Genomic DNA, 24,599 nt, shown 5'->3' with positions numbered 1-24,599 from the left:
GGGGCGCGAGGGAGCGGGAGCTCAGGGATCCTTGCTCCCTTATCGCGTTGATCGTGGTGGGAGATGAGGGAACACGCTACCCACAACACACTGGCTACTAGTGAGACCAGTGCTTCTCTGCATCCGACTAGATTTGGATGTCTTGGTTCTTCTTTTTCTTTCCTTCTTTTCTTCTTCTCTTTCCTTGTTCTCTCTCCAAGAGGCGCGGATCTGGGGGGCGGGGGGTGCGGGGGGATCTCGGCGGGGTCGCGTGATTCGGAAGGTCCAGGTGCCCGGCAGCGGGGATGGCCTGATACATGATGGCACTTAAAATCACTACATTGAACGTTAAGGGCCTCAACGCTCCTAGGAAGCGTCGACTCTTATTCAGGGAACTAAAGAGGCTACACACAGATATAGCATTTATACAGGAAACACACCTACCTAAGCAGGCCAAGTTTGGTCTGAAGGACCATGTCTTCAAAGGATCCTATGAAGCTAGATCGTTTCGCAAACGCAACGGCGTGGCCATTCTTGTCAGAAACAGCTGCCCTTTTAGGAAAGTGGTCCAAGAAGCAGACCCGGAGGGTCGGTATATCATAGTCTCGGGCGTCTTGCACTCGCATACAATTCATCTCATTAATTTATATGCCCCGAACCAGCCAGATCCGGCCTACTGGAAGACTATCCAAGAGAAGATAGCGGCATTGCCCTACGGTATGATTTATGTTGGAGGGGATTTCAATGCGACTCCGTGCCCGGCCGTGGACAGGAGCACGCGGGACGGAACCCCGAGATCCCACGGCAGAGGGGGCCAAGACCGACTGCTCAACCAGTTTTTGACGGACACTGGTTTGGTTGATGTTTGTCGCGCTCACCACCCGGGAGACACAGAATACACGTACTACTCAGCGCCGCATGGCACGTATTCTAGGATCGATCTCTTCTTAACTAATGTAGTGGGAATGCCCAGGATACTCGACTCGAGAATCGGGGATATTTCATGGTCGGACCACGCAGATTTGACCATTTCCTTGGGCAACCTCTGCGTGGCCTCTCCATGGATCTGGAAGTTAAACGCGTCCTTATTACAAGACCCCGCTTTGAGGGAGCAGATCCGGCAGGAAATACTGGAATATTTTGAAGCAAACGATACCCCGGACGTTCATGTGAGCACGATCTGGGCAGCACATAAGGCTGTGATCAGGGGATCTCTCATCAAGTTGGCTACCAGACGAAAGAAACAGAAACATTCTAGATTGGAAACATTGCTGGGACGGCTGAGGACCCTTGAACTAAAACACCAAACGGCCCCTGACACAGAGACTTACGAGCGATTGGAGGCGGTTAGGAGGGATATTCGGACTTTACTGCTAGATGATGCGGCACGCTCCATGGTGTGGTCGAGGCGGACTTTTTACGAAAAATCCAATAAAATGGATTCACTCCTAGCCAGGACTCTGCGTCCCAAACAGGATCGTACGCACATAACAGCAATAAGACACCCAGATGGCACGACCAGAACAAGGCCCGACGAGATTGCTCGGGTTTTTGAGAACTTTTATAAGCAATTATACAACCATACTCCAGATAAACAGACATATGATGAAACTGAAGAAAGGACCATACTCGAATATCTCGATAAGCTCGGGATGACTAAACTCAAGAGGGAAACAGTGAGTGTTCTTGCTGCTGATATTACCGAGGAGGAAGTTTATAAAGCCATTTCCGACTTGAAAGGCAACAAGGCACCGGGACCAGATGGCTTCGATGGCTCCTATTATAAAATTTTTAAGGAAGAACTAGCGCCTCCACTGACTAGGCTCTTTGCCGCTCTCAGGCAGGGGGATCAGCTGGATCCGACCATGGCCCTCGCTACTATCGTTTTGATACCCAAACCAGACAAGGACCCCCTTGCACCTGAACATTACAGACCTATCTCACTGATCAACCATGATCTTAAGATCTTAGCGAAAATACAAGCAGAAAGACTGAATCCGTTGCTGACCTCTCTGGTCCACGCCGACCAAGTGGGTTTCATTCAGGACAGACAGCTATTTGAAAATACTCGGAGGAACATCGACCTGATCTGGAAGCAAGCTACCTCAAAAATGCCGACGTTAGTGGTAGCTATCGACGCAGAAAAGGCTTTCGATAGGGTGAGGTGGCAATTTTTGTTCACGGTGCTGAAACATCTGGGGTTCCCGGACGAATACATAACAACCACGAAGGCTATGTACCACGACGTACGGGCACAAGTACAGATTACAGGAGCCCCTATGACGCCATTTCGGCTATATAACGGAACCAGACAGGGTTGCCCACTCTCCCCCCTTCTATTCGTGCTAGCACTGGAACCACTACTCCAAGCTATAAGGCAACATCCGAACATAAGGGGTGTGCGGGTGGGAAATAGTGAATTCACTGTATCGGCGTACGCCGACGATGTCCTCCTTACCATCACCAACCCCTTGGATTCTATGGCTGCTCTACAAGAGGTCATAAGAGAGTATGGCGCGACATCGGGTTATAAAGCCAACATGGAAAAGACCAGTGCAATGCCGATTCACATGCCAGATACCGACGTACACCGCATCCGAGAGACCTACGGACTTCGAGTGGAAAGGGAGGCCTTGAAGTACTTGGGCATTCAACTTACGGCTGACCCACTACGCCTATACTCCGCTAATTATGACCCCATGCTTCGAACATTGACTGGAGATTTAGAGAAGTGGACGGACAAGCCAATCTCCTGGATCGGACGGATCAACTCGGTTAAAATGAACGTCCTCCCACGTATTCTGTTTTTATTCCAGGCTTTACCTATTCGAGTTACAAAAACCCAATTGACTCCGTTACAAAGATCAATAGGTGAGTTCATATGGCAGAATAGGAGACATAGGATATCTAGACAGGTCCTATACAGACGTAAGGATAGAGGGGGATTGGGCCTACCGAACCTATATTTCTACTATTTAGCTGCCCAGTTGACACAGGTAGCGATGTGGCACTCTTCGCCGGAAGTGAGGCGGTGGGTGGAGATAGAATCCGAGATAACGGGGTGGGACGTCCCCCATTTTACCATGTGGGTCCCGAAGGACCATAGGCCTCGGATACGGGCACTTTGCCCGTCCATTCAAAATTCACTCCGCATTTGGGACGAGAACGGTCGCAAATACGGACTGGCATCATCCCCCTCCCCCTTAACCCCGATACTCCGGAATAGGGAATTTCCGCCGGGAATGGCTCCTAGAGAATTTCAGAATCTGGAAAGATTAGGGTTGCAGCGGATTCATCAACTTTACCATAATGGGCAGATAGTCCAATTTGCAGACCTTCAGCGAGAATCCCACTTAACACCAATGGACTTTTTTCGCTATCTTCAGATTCGGGACTTTGCTAGAAAGCCCCACATAAAGGGAGCTGCGCAAGCAGGGTTGACATTCTATGAGAAATTATGCCGAGCTGGAACCGTCCCCAAGGGTATGATAACACACTTGTACGCCCACCTTAGCACGGAGAACAAAGAATGGGGCCGTTTGGCCTACGCTGCCCAGTGGGAGGCGGATCTGGGAGAAGTTTTGGAAGGAGTGGACTGGCAGGAAATATGGGAAGCTAACAAAAGTTCATCCGTTTGCGTCACCCTCCAAGAACAAACATGGAAGACCATGTTCCGCTGGTATACCACTCCTGTCAAACTCTATAAGATGCGCAAACTGGATACGGATGATTGCTGGAGGGGATGTGGTACCAGGGGTACGTATCTCCACATGTGGTGGGAATGCCCGAAACTACGCAGCTTCTGGAAGGCAGTTGAAGGCCTATTGACGCAGACCTTTAACAAGCCCCTACTATTAGACCCGTGGGTATACCTACTGAACAGATCCATTGACGGATGGACCAAAAGGGAGCAGACTCTTGTCCACAAAATAACCCTTGGGGCTAGACGAACTATTGCCACAGCTTGGCTCTCTCCTGCAGGGCCGGAGATTTCGGGAGTGATATCTAGGATTCGAGACTGCCGACTGATGGATGATCTGACAGCACGAGTGAAGGGGACGACGGAGAAATTCATAAAACTTTGGGAGCCCTGGGATAATAGTTTAGCAGGATCTACGTAGACGGACCATATACATCAGTATGATGGGGTTTGGGGGGCCCTGGGGTTTTTTCCGTCCCGCGCTGGCCCAGGCTGGTCGTCCCGCTCTTGCCGCGTCCCGGTTCCGGCGCCTCGCCCCATTTCTCTCTTCTCTCTATCTGGACTTTTTCCTTTTCTCCTTCTTCTTCGACCACCCTTATTTCTCGGTTCTCGAGCGATGGGGGTGGGTCTCTTTTTATAACATAGGTCTAATTCTATCTTATTCCTTATTTTGCCTGCCTTACCAACATCTCCTCAGGTGCGATCGGTGTGATAAGGGAAGGTGGAGACCTGGTATTATCCGGTTCCCTTTCCTACTAAGCCCCTTAGGGGACGACTTAGAATTGCCTGAGACTTATAAACAACCTTCATTGAGAGCCAGTTGACTTAGATGACCTAAACGGGGAAGCCAGGGGTGGTTTTGCATTTGCTATCAGTTCGCTTCTCGAATCACCACCGTTAGCTACTACCCACCTGACACGTAGCTTTATGTACTTGTGCCTCCTGTCGAATCGAACACCGGGGACTTAAACCAAAACATATTAGAATGATACCGAATCCCCGATGGGAGGCGGGTGGAATGGAATTTAGGGATAGGCGTGTCTTGTAGACAGATATCGATTAAGATTGCTTCTGGTTAAGAATGCTCTTTTACGCTCAGGCTTCTGCGCAGGCCACACGGTCATATTGTTTCTGTTTTGACAATTGCGGGCAAGAGTAGGGAATTTATATACTGATGCCATATAAAAAACACAAAATCCTCGATGGGGGGCAAGTTGTATAGCATTTACAAGGGGGCTTGTGATATGGGCATATTTTCATTATTACGTTCACAAAACTGTTCTTTTGTACTTTGGCTTCTGCGCAAGCCTTCGAATTGTCTAATTCTTGCCTTACCCATCGTGTGCAAAAATAAAGAATTAAAAAAAAAAAAAAACAAGTACACCAATGGCAAAACACATAGTATAATTGCTAGTCTGGCTCCCTCAGTAGCTGTAATACTCGTAGGATGCTGCACAAAGTATATATCATGGAATAAACTGCATAGAACATTTTTATTTAGATTGTCTAGGTTAAAACTGCATACAATGTTTCATCTGAAAGGCTTTATTCGTGTATGATTAAAGCCTGTCTGCTAAAACGTTGTGTGATATTTTGTCCTTGATCTAAAATAAACATTTTCTAAGATGCATATTTTGTGAAGCTTATGTACTCCATTGAATTGTAGTTTGGCCTGAAACAAATTTCCAAGTCTTGTTATTTTTCTGTTACAGTAACAGTGATAGGGTCTCCTTGTAAAGTCCTGACTTCATATTTGAAGCAGGGTCTTTTCACTGTTGGTCTTTTCATTGTATAGTGCAGAAGATTCTGACAGTGAATATTTACATAAAGCACCAAACATATAACATTATCTGTGTATAAGCAGTCCCTACAGCTCTATTTACTCCTGCAAAAAAATCATAGTCCTCAAAACCACAGGAACTGCAACAAAGCAAAGTCTCTGAAGGTATTTCAAGTGATTGAGCTGATTGTGGTCCATCCTCTTCTATGTCAAACTCATGACTGGGGCCATGGGCTTCTGAAACAGAGCCTAACGTGTCCTCAGTTGATACCTCTGTTCAAACCTGTGCTATCATTATGATTTAAATTGGCACCATTACGTTGCAAAAACAACTGATGACAATACCAAAGGTTTGCTATTGGACAATCCATTGCAACCTCATCCTGGTTACGAATTCCCATATTCTGTTCAAAATGTGATCTCTAAAGTTGGGAAACCTCATTATCTAAGAGTAATCCAAATCTGGAGATTGTTCAGATGTGAACATTGTTGTAGATGGGCATATTGAGCCAAAACTCACAGGAAAGGCGCCAAATAGTGATTTGACTAGTTAAAAAAAAAAATGTTTCTTGACATAACTCAACATATTGGTGTAGGAACAGACAGCTGCAGTGTTATGTTCTCTGAAGCAGCTGGTGCTGTATCACAAATATTAAGTGCAGCACCAAACAATTGCAGAAGCCCCTTCAATCATGCACTTACCAATTCAATATCAAAGTCCTCACAAGTGACTGCAGTTTGCAATGCAGTGTCAGTGGTAAAATCTACAATTTCTATCTTTAACCAATCAATCAGGTACGCACCATTAAGTTGTGAAGCAAGAGTTAGGCAGTAGCACTCAGTTGCCAAATGTTTGTGAAACAAGATGGGTAGAACAGCATTATTGTCTCATTAGATTTTGTGATGCTAAAAATAGCGAGAGCGCTATCAGCGATATCTGAGTGGAAGTGCTCAAGCACTACATCGACTTTTATTCATTCTCTCTACAGTGCAGAAGTCACGATTTCTTTAGGTTCACTTACTGATGTGCTGTAAATAACCCTGCATCTGAGTCGTCTACTTTAGTTGCCAACGCATCTGAATGTCTCACCCTGAGCATCCTGGAAAACAGGTGATGTAACTTTGACAGTTTTTTCACCATCTTATGTATTAAGGCAACAGATTTGGCTTCTGAAGTTGGAGTGGAGATGGAACTACCATGTCTTGTAGGAAGAAAGATCCATAGATCTAACTACAATGCAGAATCTACTGAAGAAGTCTCTACGGGAAGTCTCTATATATTTTCCATTGCTAAACATCATTCAAGATCTAAAAGAAACTGTGATGAGATTTTGAGATTAAGCTCTTGATGCCAGCTTTTATTTTGAGAACAATGAAATTAAACCAATCACTTTGTCCACCTCACCTTCATTTGAACACCCAGAGATCATGAAGTATGTAGTAAACCCCTAAACATATTTGTCCTCCCTTCACAAAATATAAACCCAGTATCCAGTATGTCACGGTGACAATATGAATGTTCATCTTTGCCTCCTTATTAGATACTTCACACTTGTTGTAAAGGTTTGTGTCTGTTTTTTTTTTTTTTAAATACCATTTATATTGTTTAACTATATACTTTTATTCTTAATGAGATTCTCTATGGTGATCATCAGAACTTTGATCATGGCCCCAAATCTAAATGCAATTGAAATGTTGGGATATCATAATAACCACAGATGCCTCATTGATACTACATGTGAAATTGACCAGAATAATTACATTCCTTACTGACTCGTTCAGAATTCACAACAGAAACAGCCGCTGTTGAGGTTTGTCCTTGTCCTCGAACCGTTCTTTCAGGCAGTCAGGAGATACCTGGACATTCAGAGAATCGACGTGGGACCCTCAACAGATAAAGTGGCTGCATTTGCGGATGACTTGATATTTTTCGTTTCTCTGCCTGAGACGACTCTCCCCAACATTATGTGGGAATTCGAACATTACGGCAAGATCTCCAATTTTAAGATCAACTACACAAAATCCAACTGGCTCAATATTACTATACCTGCCAAGAGAGCCGATGTGCTTCATGAGAACATTCACTTCCACTGGTCCACTGGTCTGATAGAGCAATCAGGTATCTGGGGATGTGGCTCAGCAAAGATAATTTCACCCCCTGCTTAATAATTTCAAGAAAAGGTTGGAGGAGTAGACGTTGCATCACTTGTCCTGGCTTGGATGCATTGCGGTGACAAAAATTAACCTCTTACCTCGCATCCTTTATTTATTCAAATGCTTCTCATTCACATCCCAACTGCATATTTCACGTCTCTAAGGTCGTTAATGATACGGTACATATGGGGCTCACGCACACCTAGACTGAAGTATCAAGTACTGACGAGACCAAAAACTGAAGGTGGGTTGGCGGTCCCCGGTTTTCAACTCTAGAACAGAGCTTACCACTTGCAGAGAATATTGGAGAGGGTTAAAGATGGTGTTGTCAAACCGTGGAAGGAGATTAAGCAAACTCAGACAGTAGGTGTTAACACTTAATGGTAGAGGACAAGATCAGACCTCTTTGTGATTTTACAGACGATACACGTGCCGCATTTCTACACATGCTAAAATATGAACAACTACAGAAATTCATAAGTCAAATTTAACAATGAATCAATATAGCATATGGACTGTATTTAAACTTCTGAGTGATGATCTGGACCGCTCTTACATGCAGTATTCCATATATATTCCCTGCTCCTACAAAATATGAACCTCCCATCACCTCTGTACATGGCCATATGAGAAACCAGGATATGGGACACTTTGACTGAACAGCAATGGGGCAAGATATGTGATTTGGTCCACCACTGCGCTCTAGCAAGCAAAACCCAAGAGACAGCTTACAAGGTCCTATACTTGTGGCACAGAACGGCGCAGCTTCTTCAAAATAAAAACCCAGGCCTGAGCATTAGATACTGGCGATGCCACACAGGCGTATTCACGTTGTTGCACATTTCGTGGGACTGCCCTAAGAGTATACCTTATTGATGGGCAATAAGTAAGGTCTTACAAAAGTTCTCTTGTAATCCTCCTCCCTTTAGACCTGCCCCCTATCGCTTGCATCATACCACAACACCGACTGCCAAATACAAGAAATTCTTAAAGGGACACTATAATCACCTGAACAACTTTAGCTTAATGAAGCAGTTTTGGTGTATAGAACATGCCCCTGCAGCCTCACTGCTCAATCCTTTGCCATTTAGAAGTTAAATCCCTTTGTTTATGAACCCTAGTCACACCTCCCTGCATGCGACTTGCACAGCCTTCCATAAACACTTCCTGAAAAGAGAGCCCTAATTTAGGCTTTCTTTATTGCAAGTTCTGTTTTATTAAGATGTTCTTATCCTCTGCTATGTTAATAGCTTGCTAGACCCTGCAAGAGCCTCCTGTATGTGATTAAAGTTCAATTTAGAGATTGAGATACAATTATTTAAGGTAAATTGCATCTGTTTGAAAATGAAACCAGTTTTTTTTCATGCAGGCTCTGCCAATCAGGGGAGGTGTGGCTAGGGCTGCATAAACAGAAACAAAGTGATGTAACTCCTAATTGACAGTGAAATTGCAGGGGAATGATCTATACACTAAAACTGCTTTATTCAGCGAAAGTAATTTAGGTGGCTATAGGGTTCCTTTAACGGTTAGAAGATTAATTACTGCAAAACAAGTTTTACACTTCTGTTAGAAGAAAGACACCCACCCTCCCTTAACAGTATGGTTTGACAAAAGGGAAGGACTGTGCAGACTTTACATTTACAGCACAAGGACGCTCACATACATATATGGACATATGAACACACTGGTTGACAGTAGTCTACCATGCAGACTTTCAGAAATTGTTGACATACGGGCATCAACTGGGAATCCTGAGAGAGGAAAGATACGTCCCTATAGAGCAGAGACAGATTTAAATGAGGGTCTCGGGTCACCAGTCCAAACCGTGTAGAAACCCCACTATTTTAATATGTTACTGGTGGACATGGGACTGTGTTCATAGGAGACGTTGTTTAGGGACAGCACTCAACCCAAGTGGTGTATAGGTTTCAGCTGCTTTATTCCTTCTGACATGACCTCCGAGAATCGCACACTAGTACACGGTTCCACAGAAAAACAAGGGAGATATCGCTAACGTTGATTGAGTTATTACTTTCTTTGTCATTTCCAATGTTATCTAAGACTTTCACGGGAATGCTGTAATCGAAAATTCATACTGGTTTGCTTAAAGTGGCCGTGCGTGGCCATGTAAAAGTGAGAAATTTTAACTTTTAGGGACCTGTGTGTTTGCTTTTCTGCATTTTGGTATTGCTATTAAACACTCATAAAACTTAAATTCACAAAAAAAAAAAATTACATTCCACAAACTGTCCTTGTAGTGATCGGCATGTTTGTGATGAAGACATCTTCTCAACCATGATACCTCTACTTCTCATCCTTTCAAACTCTTCAGTAAGCGTGGCATCAGCTGAGAGGTCCATCTCAACCCTTCATGTTCATCAGGACCAGTTAACTAGCTTGTGCTTATTACACATTCACAAAGACGTTCCAATAAATATAGATAACATCATTGAAAGGAAAACAACCAATGAAGCTAATTATTTTAATTGTTGAAGTATTCTAACAAGTGACAGTAGTTTTAACTCTAACTGCACAGGTTAGGAAAAACCTTTTATCTCATGAGTGCTTAAACTTAATGCTCTGTGTTATATAAATCAATGGTAGGCAATGTATAGCTTGCCAGCTGAGATCTTCATGGTTCTTGGTGTGGTTTAAAATCAGCTGTTGTGCTTTTAGTAATTTTATATCACATGGAACCAGATTAATGTGAATTTCAGTGTCTATAACACACTTTAAAAATTATTACAATGTTTACAGTGATTTTCTGTTTGGAAAGTTCATCCTTGCATACCCCTGCTTTACTTTTTGTAAAGAAATTGGTACTTTTCATGGTCTTCTAATCCAAAACTATTTTACAAGAAAACTATATGTACATATATGGATTTTCACAGCAATGTTAAGCAATCATATGTATATATGCCTAAAGGGACACTCCAATGCCCAACTACAAAATAAATAAAAATCACTATTTGGTAAATATACCCCAAATGAAAACCTGCATGCATTTAATTATGCCTTTTTCCGTTGGAGTTATATCTAAAACAGCTTGCAAAATCTGCAGATCTCTTGTCTGCTGCCTTTGCAAACCCTCCTCTTCTAACCCCGCCCAGACTTTCTGTGGCTGTCGAATCCCAGACTCCCCAGTGCAACTCAATGATAAATATTTTCAAGGCAGGTGCTCTGAACAATTGCTGCCTCTTGAGTTCAGTGCAAATTAGCTAACCACACTTCACACAAGGCTTTTTAGGAAGCTAAAGTGCTTTAGCGGTCAGGAGTGTCCCGTTAAAGACACTCCAGGCACCCAGACTACTTCTGCCCATTGGAGTTGTCTGGGTGCCAACTCCCACCACCCTTTACCCTGCAAGTGTAATTATTGCAGTTTTTGTAAACTGCAATAATTTTCTTGCATTGTTAGTCCTAGACAGCCACTAGAGGGATTTCCTTTTTCTCCGTGCTTTAAATTACGCTGGACGTCCTCACGCTATGCATGAGGACCTCTAGCGTCGCCGGAATCCCCATAGGAAAGCATTGAATAATGCTTTCATATGGGGAGGTCTAATTTGAGCATGGCCATGGCAGCACATTAGGTCTCCCCCGCCGGTGAATATGTTTTCCTGGCACTGGAGAGTTCCTTTAAGGATGCAGAGTTTCCTAACATTTTTTTTTGCAATAAAACACACATTTGTATGCTGTGATATCCAATGAGTACAACAATGACCCCATGTACAGGTTTTATGGTGTTTTTGAAAGATACAAGGTTAAATATAGGGCTTGCCCATTTCAGTTTTTACATATTGATAAGGTTTCCCCCTTGGGCTTTCTCAAGTGATCAAAAAAACATTTGTGATCACTTGAGAAAGTCCAAGGGCGAAACCGGTTGTGACTATTCAGAAGGACTTTTTAATTTGCTTTTATTTCATTTTGTGTGGTATATTACAATAAATAGTTTTTACCTGTTATGTGTTTTTTATATATATATATATATATATATACTTTTTTAATCCTGCATTTATTTTATCATTTTAAAGAAACCTCACCAAAGACCATCATCTACCCCTACTCACATATCTCCTTGGTGGGGATCATTCCACCTAAGCTGATATCATTAAGCATGAAGTGCTCTTTAAACTGTGAGTAATTTTCATACTTTTCCACACACTTTCATTGGTTTGAAACAGTGAGCACTATATCCTGTTTTTCTTCTTTCATATTCCGCTTCCACTGTGAACACTCACAGAGAAGAATTCCAGTTTCATCCATGAGTGGGGATTATACCACACAGAGCCTTATCTAAGAGCTGATTGGAGATTCTATGCTTGTGAGTGTATTCTTTTTCTTCCAATTATTGAAATATTGAACATACTGGGATGCACTATTGGTTTTTCTTTTCTGCTTATAATTTTACATGAGATGCCAATAACAGAACTCCCTATCTCAATCAAAACCTAATTTGAACGCCAAGGAGGACTTTTGACTCAAAGCATCACCTACTCAAAGGCTTATAGGAATAAAAAAATAAAAAAAATATATATATATATACACACACACACACACAGCCATACTTATTTCAATTTATACTTGGCGCAAATCAGTTTTTTTTTCTTCTTGTTTTCCACCTTTGATGCTGTGTCCGCAGTCCATGTTCTGAGCCGCAATGCCCTTCTGGCCACAGATGAAAGACCCATAATTCGGGCTGAAAGCTTTAGTACTTCTTTGGTCAAATCTTATATAAATTCATTAGACAAACGCAAAAGGTTAAACAACTGAGACAGACCTTTATCTGCTTTGTCTGTAATCAGATCCTCCATGCACATGCACGATCGGAACTTATGGACACCCAGGCGTGTGTTCCACTGCATTGCGCAAGCACTTGGCCTGCCTCTGGGACCTTCTACTTCCTGCTGCCGGCATAATAATCCTTCCGACTTGCTTTCCTTAACATTCAATGGAAAGGTAGCCATGCAGCTCACCTCCCAGAGAGCTTTTGGGTCTGCATCGCACTGGTGTCATCCAGCCTTTCTGGAGTGTCTTGTCCATCCCGCTGTCAGGACACAAAGAACTGAGGATGGAAGGAGGGATCAGTCTTTTATGAGTAAGTAGGCAGGATTATGTTAATATTTTTACTTTACTGCAGAGCTTGTCCACTTCACAGAGGGACCTATCTACTTGTACAGTACTGCCATTTACGACAGGAAAATAATCAATGTTATTCACTTCACCTTTCAGTGCTTTTAATATTGTGCTGATCAGTGTATCCACCCGTAAGAATGCTTACACAATTATTTATCTGTTGTAGAGCTATATCATGGTCTACTTCTCAAGAGACTAGGTGATTGCCAAGTAGCAGTTTTATTTCAAACATCAATGGTAATAGACATTAAATATTATATTTGTGCATTTGGTTTCCAAATAATTGTACATTTTTTGAATTCTGTGACTCCAAACTACCATACGGATGCATCATGAAACAACCGAACGGACAGTTTGTTTCGTGATTTTTGGCCAGTCTGCTCACTTAAGCAAATGCTGCTATAGAGCTTCCTGCATTTTGAGGGACCTGGAACAATTTCTGCTTGGACAGTACTCCAAATATGAGGGGAAGGAAGGAAAAGGTGGAATGGGTAATACCAACTTCCTCCGCCCCCCCTACCCACCCAAAAAAAACAATTTTAAATATTTAATATATAGAACAGGGATAGGCAACCTTCTGCATTCCCGGTGTTGTGGACTACAATGCAAAAGCATCAGAGGAGATGTAGTTCAAAACATCTGCAGTGCCAAAGGTTACTTTTCCTTCCTTCCTTCCTTCCCCCCCCCCCCCCTCCCCCTCCCCCTCTGTTGGTTACTTGTCAGAAAAATGTGCCTATGTACAAAAAAAATATATATATATTTTATCATTTTCACTTTTCCGAATCATTTTTTCAAAAACAATTTCAGGTTAAAAAAAATTCTGATAAAAATTTTCAATCAAACCAATCACATTTTCCAATGTTAGACAAACTGATTCGGCCAAACCAATTTCTTTCACCATGCACTAGTCCAGGGATAGGCAACCTTCGGCATTCCAGATGTTGTGGACTACATCCCCATAATGCTGGCAAAGTATCATGGGAGGTCTAGTCCAAAACATCTGGAGTGCCGAAGGTTGCCTATGCCTGCACTAGTCTACAAAATATCAATATTTGGTGTACATTCTACTTCAATCAAAGCAATGTATTCACCATTACAATATCCCTTTTGAGTCGCACATCTCTGACAAGTCAGAAGATATTTTGAAAGGATTTATTGTTCTGCAATAGGAACCCAAGGTTTACACACACAAATATGTCACTCTACATTTGGGGGGGGGAGAACCAAGGTCTAACATTTTTCAGTGGTCTTTAAGGGTTCCCTACGTAAAATAGCTTGTTGCAAGGACTTCACAGTCTCATCTAATCCTGTCTGAGCATACAACAGAATCCGATTGATCACCACTAAACATTTTCCTGAGCAGGTTCTTCTAGCCATCCCTTTTTTTGCATGGAAATTGTGACAGCACATGTATGTGGCACTAAGATAAACAACTTAGTTTGTTTTTTTCTAAATCACCTATTGCAGTGACCTACAATTAATCAAAACAAAATGCATTTAAGATCCAATTTTCTTTTCTTTTAAAATCCAAGAGCCATTTAAGGTGAAGCCCAGATCTTTGGCATTAACCCCACATTTCATGAATGTTTACTTTAATCATATAGTTCAGTGTTAATTTGTATCTATTTGAATAGATCAGTCAAGTCCTGAGCATGTGAACACACATGTAGTTAATAAACTAGATGTGCGCATTTCATGTGCACCTAATCTGAGACAAGAATTCCTTGATGTCATTTGCCTATTCCCCTAAACACACTGAATGCCCAGGTGACAACAGGATAGTTAACAGTCCAAAAATGCAGGATGAAGGAGTTGCTCTTTTTTCAGCATTTTTCTGTCCGACGACATTTGCACTTGTTGCATATTTCTCAAGTGAAATCTAGATCGGGTTCAATAGTAAACAGATTTTCATTTCTGGTACCTGCTCTACCAGGTTGGTCTATCGTGTTAATACTGCATCACTAGACAAGGCACTGTTAAATTTTATTTGAGCTGGTATGGTAAATGTGACAAACATTGAATAAGAACTAGGAGAAATGTCACAGCATCACCAATAATTTTATACTAATGTTGTCAAAGGGAAGGTGTAACTTGCTAAAAGTATTTACAACCTTATTCTACTCTGAAAAGTGGGCATTATATCTTTACGCACAAGCGTAGATAATGTCCCTTAAAGTTAGTGTGAAATAGATACCTTGCAAAAACTGCACTGAACTCAAACGACCACAGGACCAACTTCAGGAGAAAAATAATGCATTAATAAAAGTTCCAACTGAGTTCACAGTACATTAGAACCAACTGTACAAAGTCACATTAGGCTCCACTGTTTCAGTCACTTTTGAACATCAAAACTTTCTCACAAGATGCCACAACAAAGTTCAATGTTTTTTCCTCTTTCCAATGGCACCTGCTTTGGTCACGGGTTGTTACAGAGTACATCCAGATAGCTGAACAGGTCTAATCTCAGATCCCAATTGATTGGAGAATACGTCGCTCATTGTCATTAAGATGATTAGAGAATGCAGAGAAGCACGGCTGCTGAGCAAACTGCTGCAGAAATTCTGTTAAATAAGTCTAAAATGTGAGGGGAAAAAAATGAGCAGACAGAATGAAACAAATTTTTTTTATAAAACACTGGTGTCCCACCGCAACAAGAGAAACAACAACAACAAAAAAGCTTAAATTTACCCTTAGTACCACCACCTTCTTGGCTGAAAAGGAGGGAAGCCATACATTGGCTTTCTGGTGCCAATATGCTGTGCATGCTAGTGTGATAACTATTTGGCACATAATTGATGTTAACCAGCCTGGAACTCCTGTTACATCTCCAGCCACAGGGGGATAGTCTCCATATGTGCAGCATTTCCTACTAAAAACCTCTGTACATACAGGCTCCAGGACTACTTCAAATCTCTGAAGTGGGTGGGCATGGTGTTTGGAGTTGGCATTTAATTAAAAAAGATCAATACATTTAAAAAAAAAAAAAAAAATTAAACAATTACACACACACACACACACACACACACACACAAGGCCTACAAACACAGTAATAGCTCTGAATGTCTACATCAGTCCTAAATAGTCAAAAAAAAGTGATGTGAGATTGTTGTGCTCACCTGCAAATCAATCTGGTAGAGAGGATCCTTCAACACATCAGGGTCATCCTCTTCATCATCTTCATAATAGTCTTCATCTGCCAGACAAAATGACATACCAATTCAAGTCAAGTCAAATAGGTCAGCAAAACAGGCAATAGCAGAGGCATTTACTAACCATTAAATACATTTTAATGTGCACGGGAAAAGTAAGACTTCTATATAAAAAACTTGCAACACCTATCATTTGTGCGCGCCAGCATGCAAGTGGCATATCATGACAAATTAACTCAAGTATTGAGAGATCTAGTTTGACAAATCGAGTAAAAGTCGTACATCCTTATAATATTTAAATTAGTACTATACACTGAAAAACAGCCGTACTCTTTGGACGAGAAACTTCCATAAAATGTATAGTTTTATTAACCCCTTAAGGATGGCGGGCGTGCTATTCTGTCCTTGGGGACCCGGCTCTAAACACCGGCGGGCGGCATAGCACGTCCACGCCATCCTGGCCACTTACCTGGCATCTCAGGAAGTCCCCCTGCTGCTGAATCGGCCCTCCTGGGCCATGTGATCGAGAGGTCCTTGCGAGGACCTCACGATCACATGGACGGAATAGCCGTCCATAGCAGTGCCAGACGGGGGAGTGCCTGGAATGACAGGTCCCCCTGCTGCCTGAAAAAAGTTAAATAAAGTTTTAAAATCGTTTAAAATGTTATATATATTATTATATACACACACACACACACACACACACACACACAGTCCAAGTGTATTTTAATATGAAATATATATATATAAAATATATTATATAATACATTAATGAAAAAAATAAAAAAAATATATACACTCACACACACGTGTAATTTCGTTCTAACTGTATTTTGATATTAATATATTAAAATGAAAATATATATATACATATATATATACATACACATATATATACAAACACACACAAATATGCACATACATATATACACACGCATACATACACACGTATTTTAATTCTACATATATATCGATGTAATATTTTTACGTATTTAAAGTCATTTTATTAATTACAATTTGCATCTCTATGAGGAGGTCCTGATTGGCCAAAATCGCATTTGGCCCCGCCCCCATGCCAATTTCAGCCAATCCAATGCTTTTCCTATAGAAAAGCATTGGATTGGCTAACAAGCAGCCAATTTGAAAAAGGGGGCGGAGCCATCATCGACAGACCTGCACGGCACTTGAAATAAGGTGAGTTTTAAACTTTTATAGGGGGCCTAAGGGGGGGAGGGGGAAGCCACCTATGTGGTGGGTTTAGCACTATAGGGTCAGGAATACATGTTTGCTTACCTGACCAGATAGTGATCCTTTAATCCAAGTCAAAGAAAAGGTTTTGTTTTTTACAGTAAGAACTATAAGGATATGGAATTCTCTGCCTGAAGAGGTGGTTTAATCAGAGTCCATACAGATGTTTAAAATTGGATAAATACTTGCAAAAACATAACATACTGGGATAGAATTTCTAATTAGTAGGGTAATAGCTGCTTGATCCAAGGAGATATCGGACTGCCATTTTGGGGTCAAGGAGGAATTTTTTTTTCCTAGTTTGTTGCAAAATTTGAAAGCGTTTCAGACTGGGTTTTTTGCCTTCTTTTGGATCAACAGCAAAAACAAATGTGAGGAAGGCTGAACTAGATGGGCGCAAGTTTCTTTTCAGCTATGTAACTATTTATTGTGTAGTACTATGAGTGGAGAAAGAAGAAGATAAAGATCGAGTACCAAGTTGCAGGGAGGAGGATGTAGAGATGAATGAAAAATGTAAAGTATGCATAGCATTGTTTGAATGGTGGGTAGAGAATAACTAGAGAAAGTGAAGAAAACTAGATAAAGAAAGTGATGCAGATTCAAAGCTAGTGATCCACAAACACCAGGGGTAATAAGTTGTTCTCTAATTAAAAGAATACAGCAAAATATGCTTTTTTGGCTGCCGCACACGCAGAAGCGGTGAGGAATCTGTTTAGTAGTGATGCTGAACCCGGGACCCACTGATTCAAGCGCATTAACCACTACCATCTGTTGAAGTGATTATGGTGCCTACAGTTCCAAAAAACAATCCCCCTACCTACACAAATCTTTTTGTGAGTGATGATTTCCTAAAACAGCCATAGAAGACAGCAGAATGCATGTATCAGGGAAAATTTTAGTTTGCAGTCTTTGGTTACAATATATTCTTGCAACACGCCTATGAGATTTTTGAACTGGAATTTTTTGTCTGTCTCACATATCTTACATCTACAGCTACGTTCAAATCTGCTTCTACAATTTATGGTCTTCCTTGAACCATTAGGCTATGGTTATACTGTATCTGTAGTAAATCCCTTCAAGATATACAAAAGTCAAAGTGCATTGTGTCAGCACCATCCTGTGGCTGTTGCATCAAACAAGCAAGGATTTTCATTTATATTCACCCACCTGAATACCGAATTCATGTATTAATACCAACTTAACACCAAATTCCTACATGGTGCTTCTTCAAAACGGTTATTCAAGAGATCTTACTGCTGGTATTATTGCCCTGAGATGGCCTTGTTTTGGAAAATTATTCATGAGACAATAGAAGAAATCTTGGTGTTACATCCCCATTTTACCACAAAAGATCTGCATCACTGCATTGGATCCGCAATAAAAATATAACAAATCTCTGACTCAATTTTCTTAACTCTATTCAGAACACCATAGCTGAGCGGTAGTGCTCAGCTGCAGTATTTCTGGTCTTCAGGCATCTGAAAGGGAGAACCCCCCACCGGGTCTGAATAGACCCTGAAAGGGTCTCACCACCTTTACCCACGCCAATTGTGATCAGTGCTGGATAGTTGGGAAATCAATCACAGTGTAATCAGCTGGGAAGCAGGTTCTATTCATAATTACATAGAATGTAATTATGAAAACTGAGTAGATGGCAGTTAAAACCCATCTAAACGGGGGCGGAGCCTGGCAGCCAAGCAGCCCAGACGTGTTCAGCACGAGCTCCCACGTCTGGGGACGAAAATTGGGGTGCTTCACCCAGAAATAGACATAATCAGACCGCAGCTTCTACTAATCGAAAACCGGGAGAGGCTGCTGCACCAGACGGTACCCCTCCCGAACTTCTCCGATAGTGGATCGGCCAAACGAAGTCTGCGGCCTACAAAGGGCTGAGTCCAGGAGAGGCGGCCGCTCTCCGGGACCTCAAGCAGCAAGTGGGCACCCTGAGAACCCTTTCCCCCCCCCCCTGGACCGGCGGGGGTCATCCTGGTCCGCATTGAGCACAGGCACTTACCTGGTGGAAAGCGGATAACGGAGACAGCGAGAAACTGACACAAAGCAACCCTCCTCAAAATGGCGAGCATACCCTCTACACGCGACACAAGGCAGGCCACGCCAGACGGGTGCGCCGTGCTTGATCGCATGCTACTACACATCGATGAGATCTTCGCCCGATTCTGGGTGCAATTAGACACACGCGCAGCAGAAGTGGCTGAGGGACGGAGAAGCGAACGAAGGCGAGCGGGAGAAGAGGTGCATGAAGCCACGTCGGGCACAACAGCCCACCCAGCATCCAAACCGCACGCACGCAGCCCAACTGGGCAGAAAGCCAACAGACAACTCAGCCCAAAGCCACAAAAGCCGCAACGAAAGGCTCCAAAACAGCTGACAAAACGCCTCGCTCCCGGGCGGCTTACAAATTCGCAACAGCAGCCTGTGACAATGAAGAAGGCCCCAACATGGCGGCACGCAAAGCGACATGCTTCACACCAGCTGCGGACGCCAAACGAGCGGCCACCGTCGACGAGTAAGCCAGCTACCACAACTGAGGTAACGGAGGCGACACTGACCCCGGTGAATGGTCTTGCCCTACAACCCACACTGAAGCCTGGTAGCGCAAGTCACTCTCCCTGGCTAGCGGGACATTACCTGTCGGGTATCGGCTGAAATGACTCTGCAGCCCGTCAGCCACATGGACTAGGGCTCTATATGCTCTCCTGTTCCTTATCACCAGTGGTATCCTCTTTTATGTTTGTTTTCCTTACTTATGTTTTCCTTTAAAATCCATAATGTCTAACTCATACTCTGTTGTACCGACTACGCCTGACGTGATATACTTGGGAGCTGTTTTACCAAGTAATAATAACGCTTTAGCAATGCATGTAATACTGCTGTAATAATACTAACAAACTACAGCCCCAGACTACAGTAGCCTCTAAGAGTATGTATAGCCTGCTTAGACTAAGCCTGAAGGATGTCAAGCATAGATTAATCTATATTCATGTTTTTGCTTATTTAAGTGATATAACCTACAAACCTTGAAAAACCTTCAAAGCTTTGAAAATGTGTATGTGCCTACATTGAATCTCTGTTTAAAGCTGTTAAACCTTATAAGCTCCTGACTCTAACTACAATGTCTACTCTACCTTTACGTAATTATAAGCCTGATTGAAACTAATGTTGGGAACATTTCTATTTAGCCTGATTCCTTTTAAAATTGTGCTGTCAATGTTCGTACTTTACTAACCAAGCTTGTATTCACGTAACTATTTTACCACGATTTAAAAAAAAAAAAAAATATGGCAATCTTTCTTTGGAGTGCACTACATGTCTTACTGTTGCAATTACCTTATGTTACCCCACAATGCCTCCTCTTTCTCTTCTGTACCCCATAACGCATGTGCCATAATAAAAGAAAGATTTACAAAAAAAAAAAAAAACCCATCTAAACATGATTTACTTAAGGTTAGGATTAAAGGTACAGTAGGGAATGGTTAGCTGAAGGGTTAAGGTTAATGCTATTTAAGGGTTAGGTTACGGTAAGTATACAGTTAGATTTAGTGTAAACATGAGGTATTGGATGCCATAGCGTTGGGGGGAGGGGTATAGGGTTAGCATTAACTACCAAAAATTTATTTAGATCCTAGAGATATTAGGCATTTAATTACCATTACTGATCTATGAATTCACTTTATTTATTTGCTCTCGATGTGTAAAAGTTATTAAAAGAAAAAATGTGAGCAGATTTTTTTTTAATTCTCCCCCCCAGCATATACATACATTATATATATATATATACACACACATACATATATATATATATATATATATATATATATATATATATACACATATACACATATACATATGTAAAATGAAAAACTTTTATGTCCTAAAAAAAAACCAGAAAAAACACCCACTATAATAACTATGGAGGCAATTAAAGAGAAACCCTTAATTAGGGGGAAACAAACACATAGCACAAATATTAGCTTTGCTTTTGTTCAGAAATTGGACAATTACCTTTGTCTATAAGGGGTAGATGTTGTCTTGTAAAGAGTAAGGGTCTGGACCATGATTGGTATTTTACTTCCATGGTGTGGAGCCCCTTTTTCCAGCACAGTTTTGATTCTCCCCCCCCCTCCCCCCCTTTTCTTTTCCTATAACACCACCTCTCTGACTCTTTGTTCCTTATTCTCTTATATCACCTGGCTATTATACCACCAGATTGCCTGCTACTTTACTAAATGATCAATCCAAAGTCTATCATTATACAAAGTACACCACAGTTATTTACCCTATTGACTAGTGGGTTTCTTTTCAGATTCCACCATTACAACATTCTAGGAATGGAAGTCTAGGATCAATCCTATGGTAGGGTTTTGTTAGGGCCTACATTAATATATTTTCTTGTATTTCTTGTACTTGTTCCCTACCTGAAATTTCCAACATGAAGATTTGTAAAATGGTCTATAAACATACATTTATAAAATAAAAAAATACCCTGTTCATTCTTGACACCAGCACCTTGAGTGCAAATTTGTTCACCAACATATGACAATCATATATATATATATATATATATATATATATATATATATATATATATATGTCATATAATCTCTTCTTAGGCACTATTAACTGGCTACTATCTGCTCCCCTAAAACCCAACACATATAATCTTGATATTTGATCTATTCTGGAGTCTAGGATTCCATAAAGATATACCCTCTGTGCAAGATAATCACCTATTATAAACGGACAAAAAAAAAAATATTATTTACAGATATGTTTATCATCATGAAACAGTTTGAGTAAATATGTTACTTATCTTACATAAAAACACAAAACACATTTAGTGTTGGCCATAAAAGATCCTAACTTGCAAACCCTTATGGAACCTTCAAAAATGAATACTGAACTAGTAAGTAATTTGTAGGGAAATTAGACAACTCTATTGCAGGTACCTACATGTATTAAAAGAAAACCCACTTGCACTGTGCAACTTTACAAAACTGAATGTATGCATTCTTACCATATTTATTGCTGGAAAGGATGTCTGATAACAGCTGCCCTGCTAAGCCTTCATCGTCATCATCATCCTGATCTTCCCACATGTCACTGGGATTATCTATGGAAACCATCAAAAAGTTCAGGTAAAAACAAGTGATGGCAGAAATAAAACTAGTCTTAACATCTATTCTAGACTGACATTTCATAATGTGTCAGCATTAACAAGGAGTGATACTTACCACCATTCCCTTGAACCCACTCCTCGTCTGTATGACGGTTAATATTGGCTTCCATAATACTGGACAACTCATTTATAATTAGTTTGTATATCTTAACAAGAAGGGGTATTGTTGTCCACCGTTCTGGATCTAAAAGTACAATAAAAATACAGTAAAAAGTAGAAGAGCCAAAGATTCATCCAAAAATATCAAACATTAAACAGACACTATAGGCACCCAGACCACTTCATCTAATTGGGTGCAGTGTCCCTGACATTTTAGCCTAGAAGCTCCACTCATTAAGTGTTCTTGCATAGCAAGACCACTTAATGTTATCTCACATATATATTATTCTTATTATAGCCAAATTTACCACCCTAGCTCCTCCCACAGTTTTTACACTACATAGACAAAAATATACCAAAATGTGCGGATTGTTCCCGATTGGTGTGCTATTACTTTGTGGGACGTTTCCCTGAATGGTTCACGGAATATCGTCGTTCTCGAGGCAAAATTGGTCCCATAGGAATGAATGGCAAAATGTTCAAAGCTAGAGTGGGAGCTGGCAAAAGCTGAAAAATCAGGACATGATTTCTAAACTGCCACCAGTATGTTTCTTTCCAGGCCAGTTTTGTGAATAGGTATTCACTGACTGGCTGAGCGCATCAACTGACTGCTTTCAGCCAATCAGTGGTACCCCTTCATGGCATCACTCCGAGCTAGCTGAATCTCAAAACAAGTGGACATCGACAATGGCGGCAACTTTCAGGTAAAACCATTTGGAAACTGTTGAGGTAAGAGTGCCTCTGGGGGCCTCCTGGCACCATAACAACTTCATTTAGATGAAGTTGTAAAGGGCGCCTGATGTGTCCCTTTAAGTTAAAAATGATGGTGTGAAACACTAAGCTTGTGCTTTAATATTTAATACTTACTTTTGGCAGCCTTTGATCTGGTGCGTATTCCCTCCTCCAAGTTAAAAATTTCTTCCCCTTTAACCTTTATATCATTAAGCCTCTTGTCATCCATTGTAATACCATACAGCAGGATCTTACACAATGCTATGGAACTGGAGAGGAACAGCAGGAACAACATTAAAGTTTGTCACAGTATTCCTACGTAATAAAAACATTTTCATTTTTCATATAACTGGTGAGTGGTATCATTATCTTCTGCCAACATTGATGCAGAATGGTTACTTATGAAAGTGACAGTTGGCTCCCTTGCTTTAATAGCATTTACTGGCTTGAGCAGGACAGTGGACATCAGTAAACAAACACACCACTTTTAGTTCATTATCAGGTTGTACCTGAAGAACACACATGTAATTGTTACATCAACACTAACTACATGCGATGTAAATCCCAACAATCCAATTTCTTCAGATAGGTTCCAAACTCAACATTTCTACCACACTCCCTCTGCTCTTCATAAAATGCACTAGCAAAGTCAAAAAATCTTCACTACTGTCTATTGTCTCACCTAACTTTGCCTTCATACTGCCCGTAGAACAAGTGTTGGCGACTCATCCACTCTGACATGACAAACTCCAGGGCAGGTTTCCCAGTGGGGCCAGGAAGACTACAAAGAAAGTCAAGCAGGGGCTCCAATTGTGAATGTGCAAGGTGTGCAAACACCATGATCAAGGACTGAGGAGAGACCAATATATACACATCAGAACAGTATGCAGAAAGCCAGGAGTCAGTAAGTATATTGTGCAGAGAACACAGAGAAGAACATCATATACATTAAATAGTATAGTGTAGTAAAAGTTTGTAAAAGCCAGGCAAACACTGCCCCTCTCACCAACAATTTGTCTTTTTTCATGACATGGAAAGTTTAGGTAAGTTACCTGCATGACACTTAGAGTTTCTGCCTGCTGCATCTTGCTGAGGATAGCTCTCAGGATCTGGTCCAGATTTTCACCCAGCTCTCGTCCAGCCTTGGAGATAAGAGTAGACACCAGACGTCCAACAAATGCTGCAGTGAATTCAGAAGTGCGAGGATCCAGTAACTGGCCAACTACTTGCATCACATACCAAAGTCCACTGTGCCCATGCTCATCTTGCCACTGAGCAATCTGCTCCAGGGCAACTGATACATAAGCACGCAAACACTCTCCACCATTCTGTATAGAGAATGAATAGACATATTAATACCCATAAACCTTATGCTGAATCCTTACTAGTTTGTGGCTAAATGGACATCCCAGATCCCAAAAGCACCTCAAC

General features: G+C 41.5%; 1 protein-coding gene across 1 annotated transcript in view; it reads right to left on the bottom strand.

Annotated features, from left to right (window-relative positions):
• Positions 1–14,714: 14,714 nt before the first annotated feature.
• Positions 14,715–24,599, bottom strand: part of IPO9 (importin 9) — a 43,297-nt gene continuing 33,412 nt past the window's right edge. The window contains exons 18-24 of the mRNA XM_063452710.1: positions 24,221–24,496; positions 23,851–24,017; positions 23,304–23,437; positions 22,393–22,521; positions 22,176–22,271; positions 15,860–15,936; positions 14,715–15,317 (exon numbers count right to left, since the gene is read on the bottom strand). Of these exons, the coding sequence (XP_063308780.1) occupies positions 15,207–15,317; positions 15,860–15,936; positions 22,176–22,271; positions 22,393–22,521; positions 23,304–23,437; positions 23,851–24,017; positions 24,221–24,496 (990 nt within the window). The 3' untranslated portion in view covers positions 14,715–15,206. The remainder of the gene's footprint in view (positions 15,318–15,859; positions 15,937–22,175; positions 22,272–22,392; positions 22,522–23,303; positions 23,438–23,850; positions 24,018–24,220; positions 24,497–24,599) is intronic.

This window comes from Pelobates fuscus, chromosome 1, assembly GCF_036172605.1.
Source record: "Pelobates fuscus isolate aPelFus1 chromosome 1, aPelFus1.pri, whole genome shotgun sequence".
Lineage (NCBI taxonomy): Eukaryota > Metazoa > Chordata > Amphibia > Anura > Pelobatidae > Pelobates > Pelobates fuscus.
Note: the sequence above shows the minus strand (reverse complement) of the source record. Positions and strands in the feature narration are given on the sequence as shown.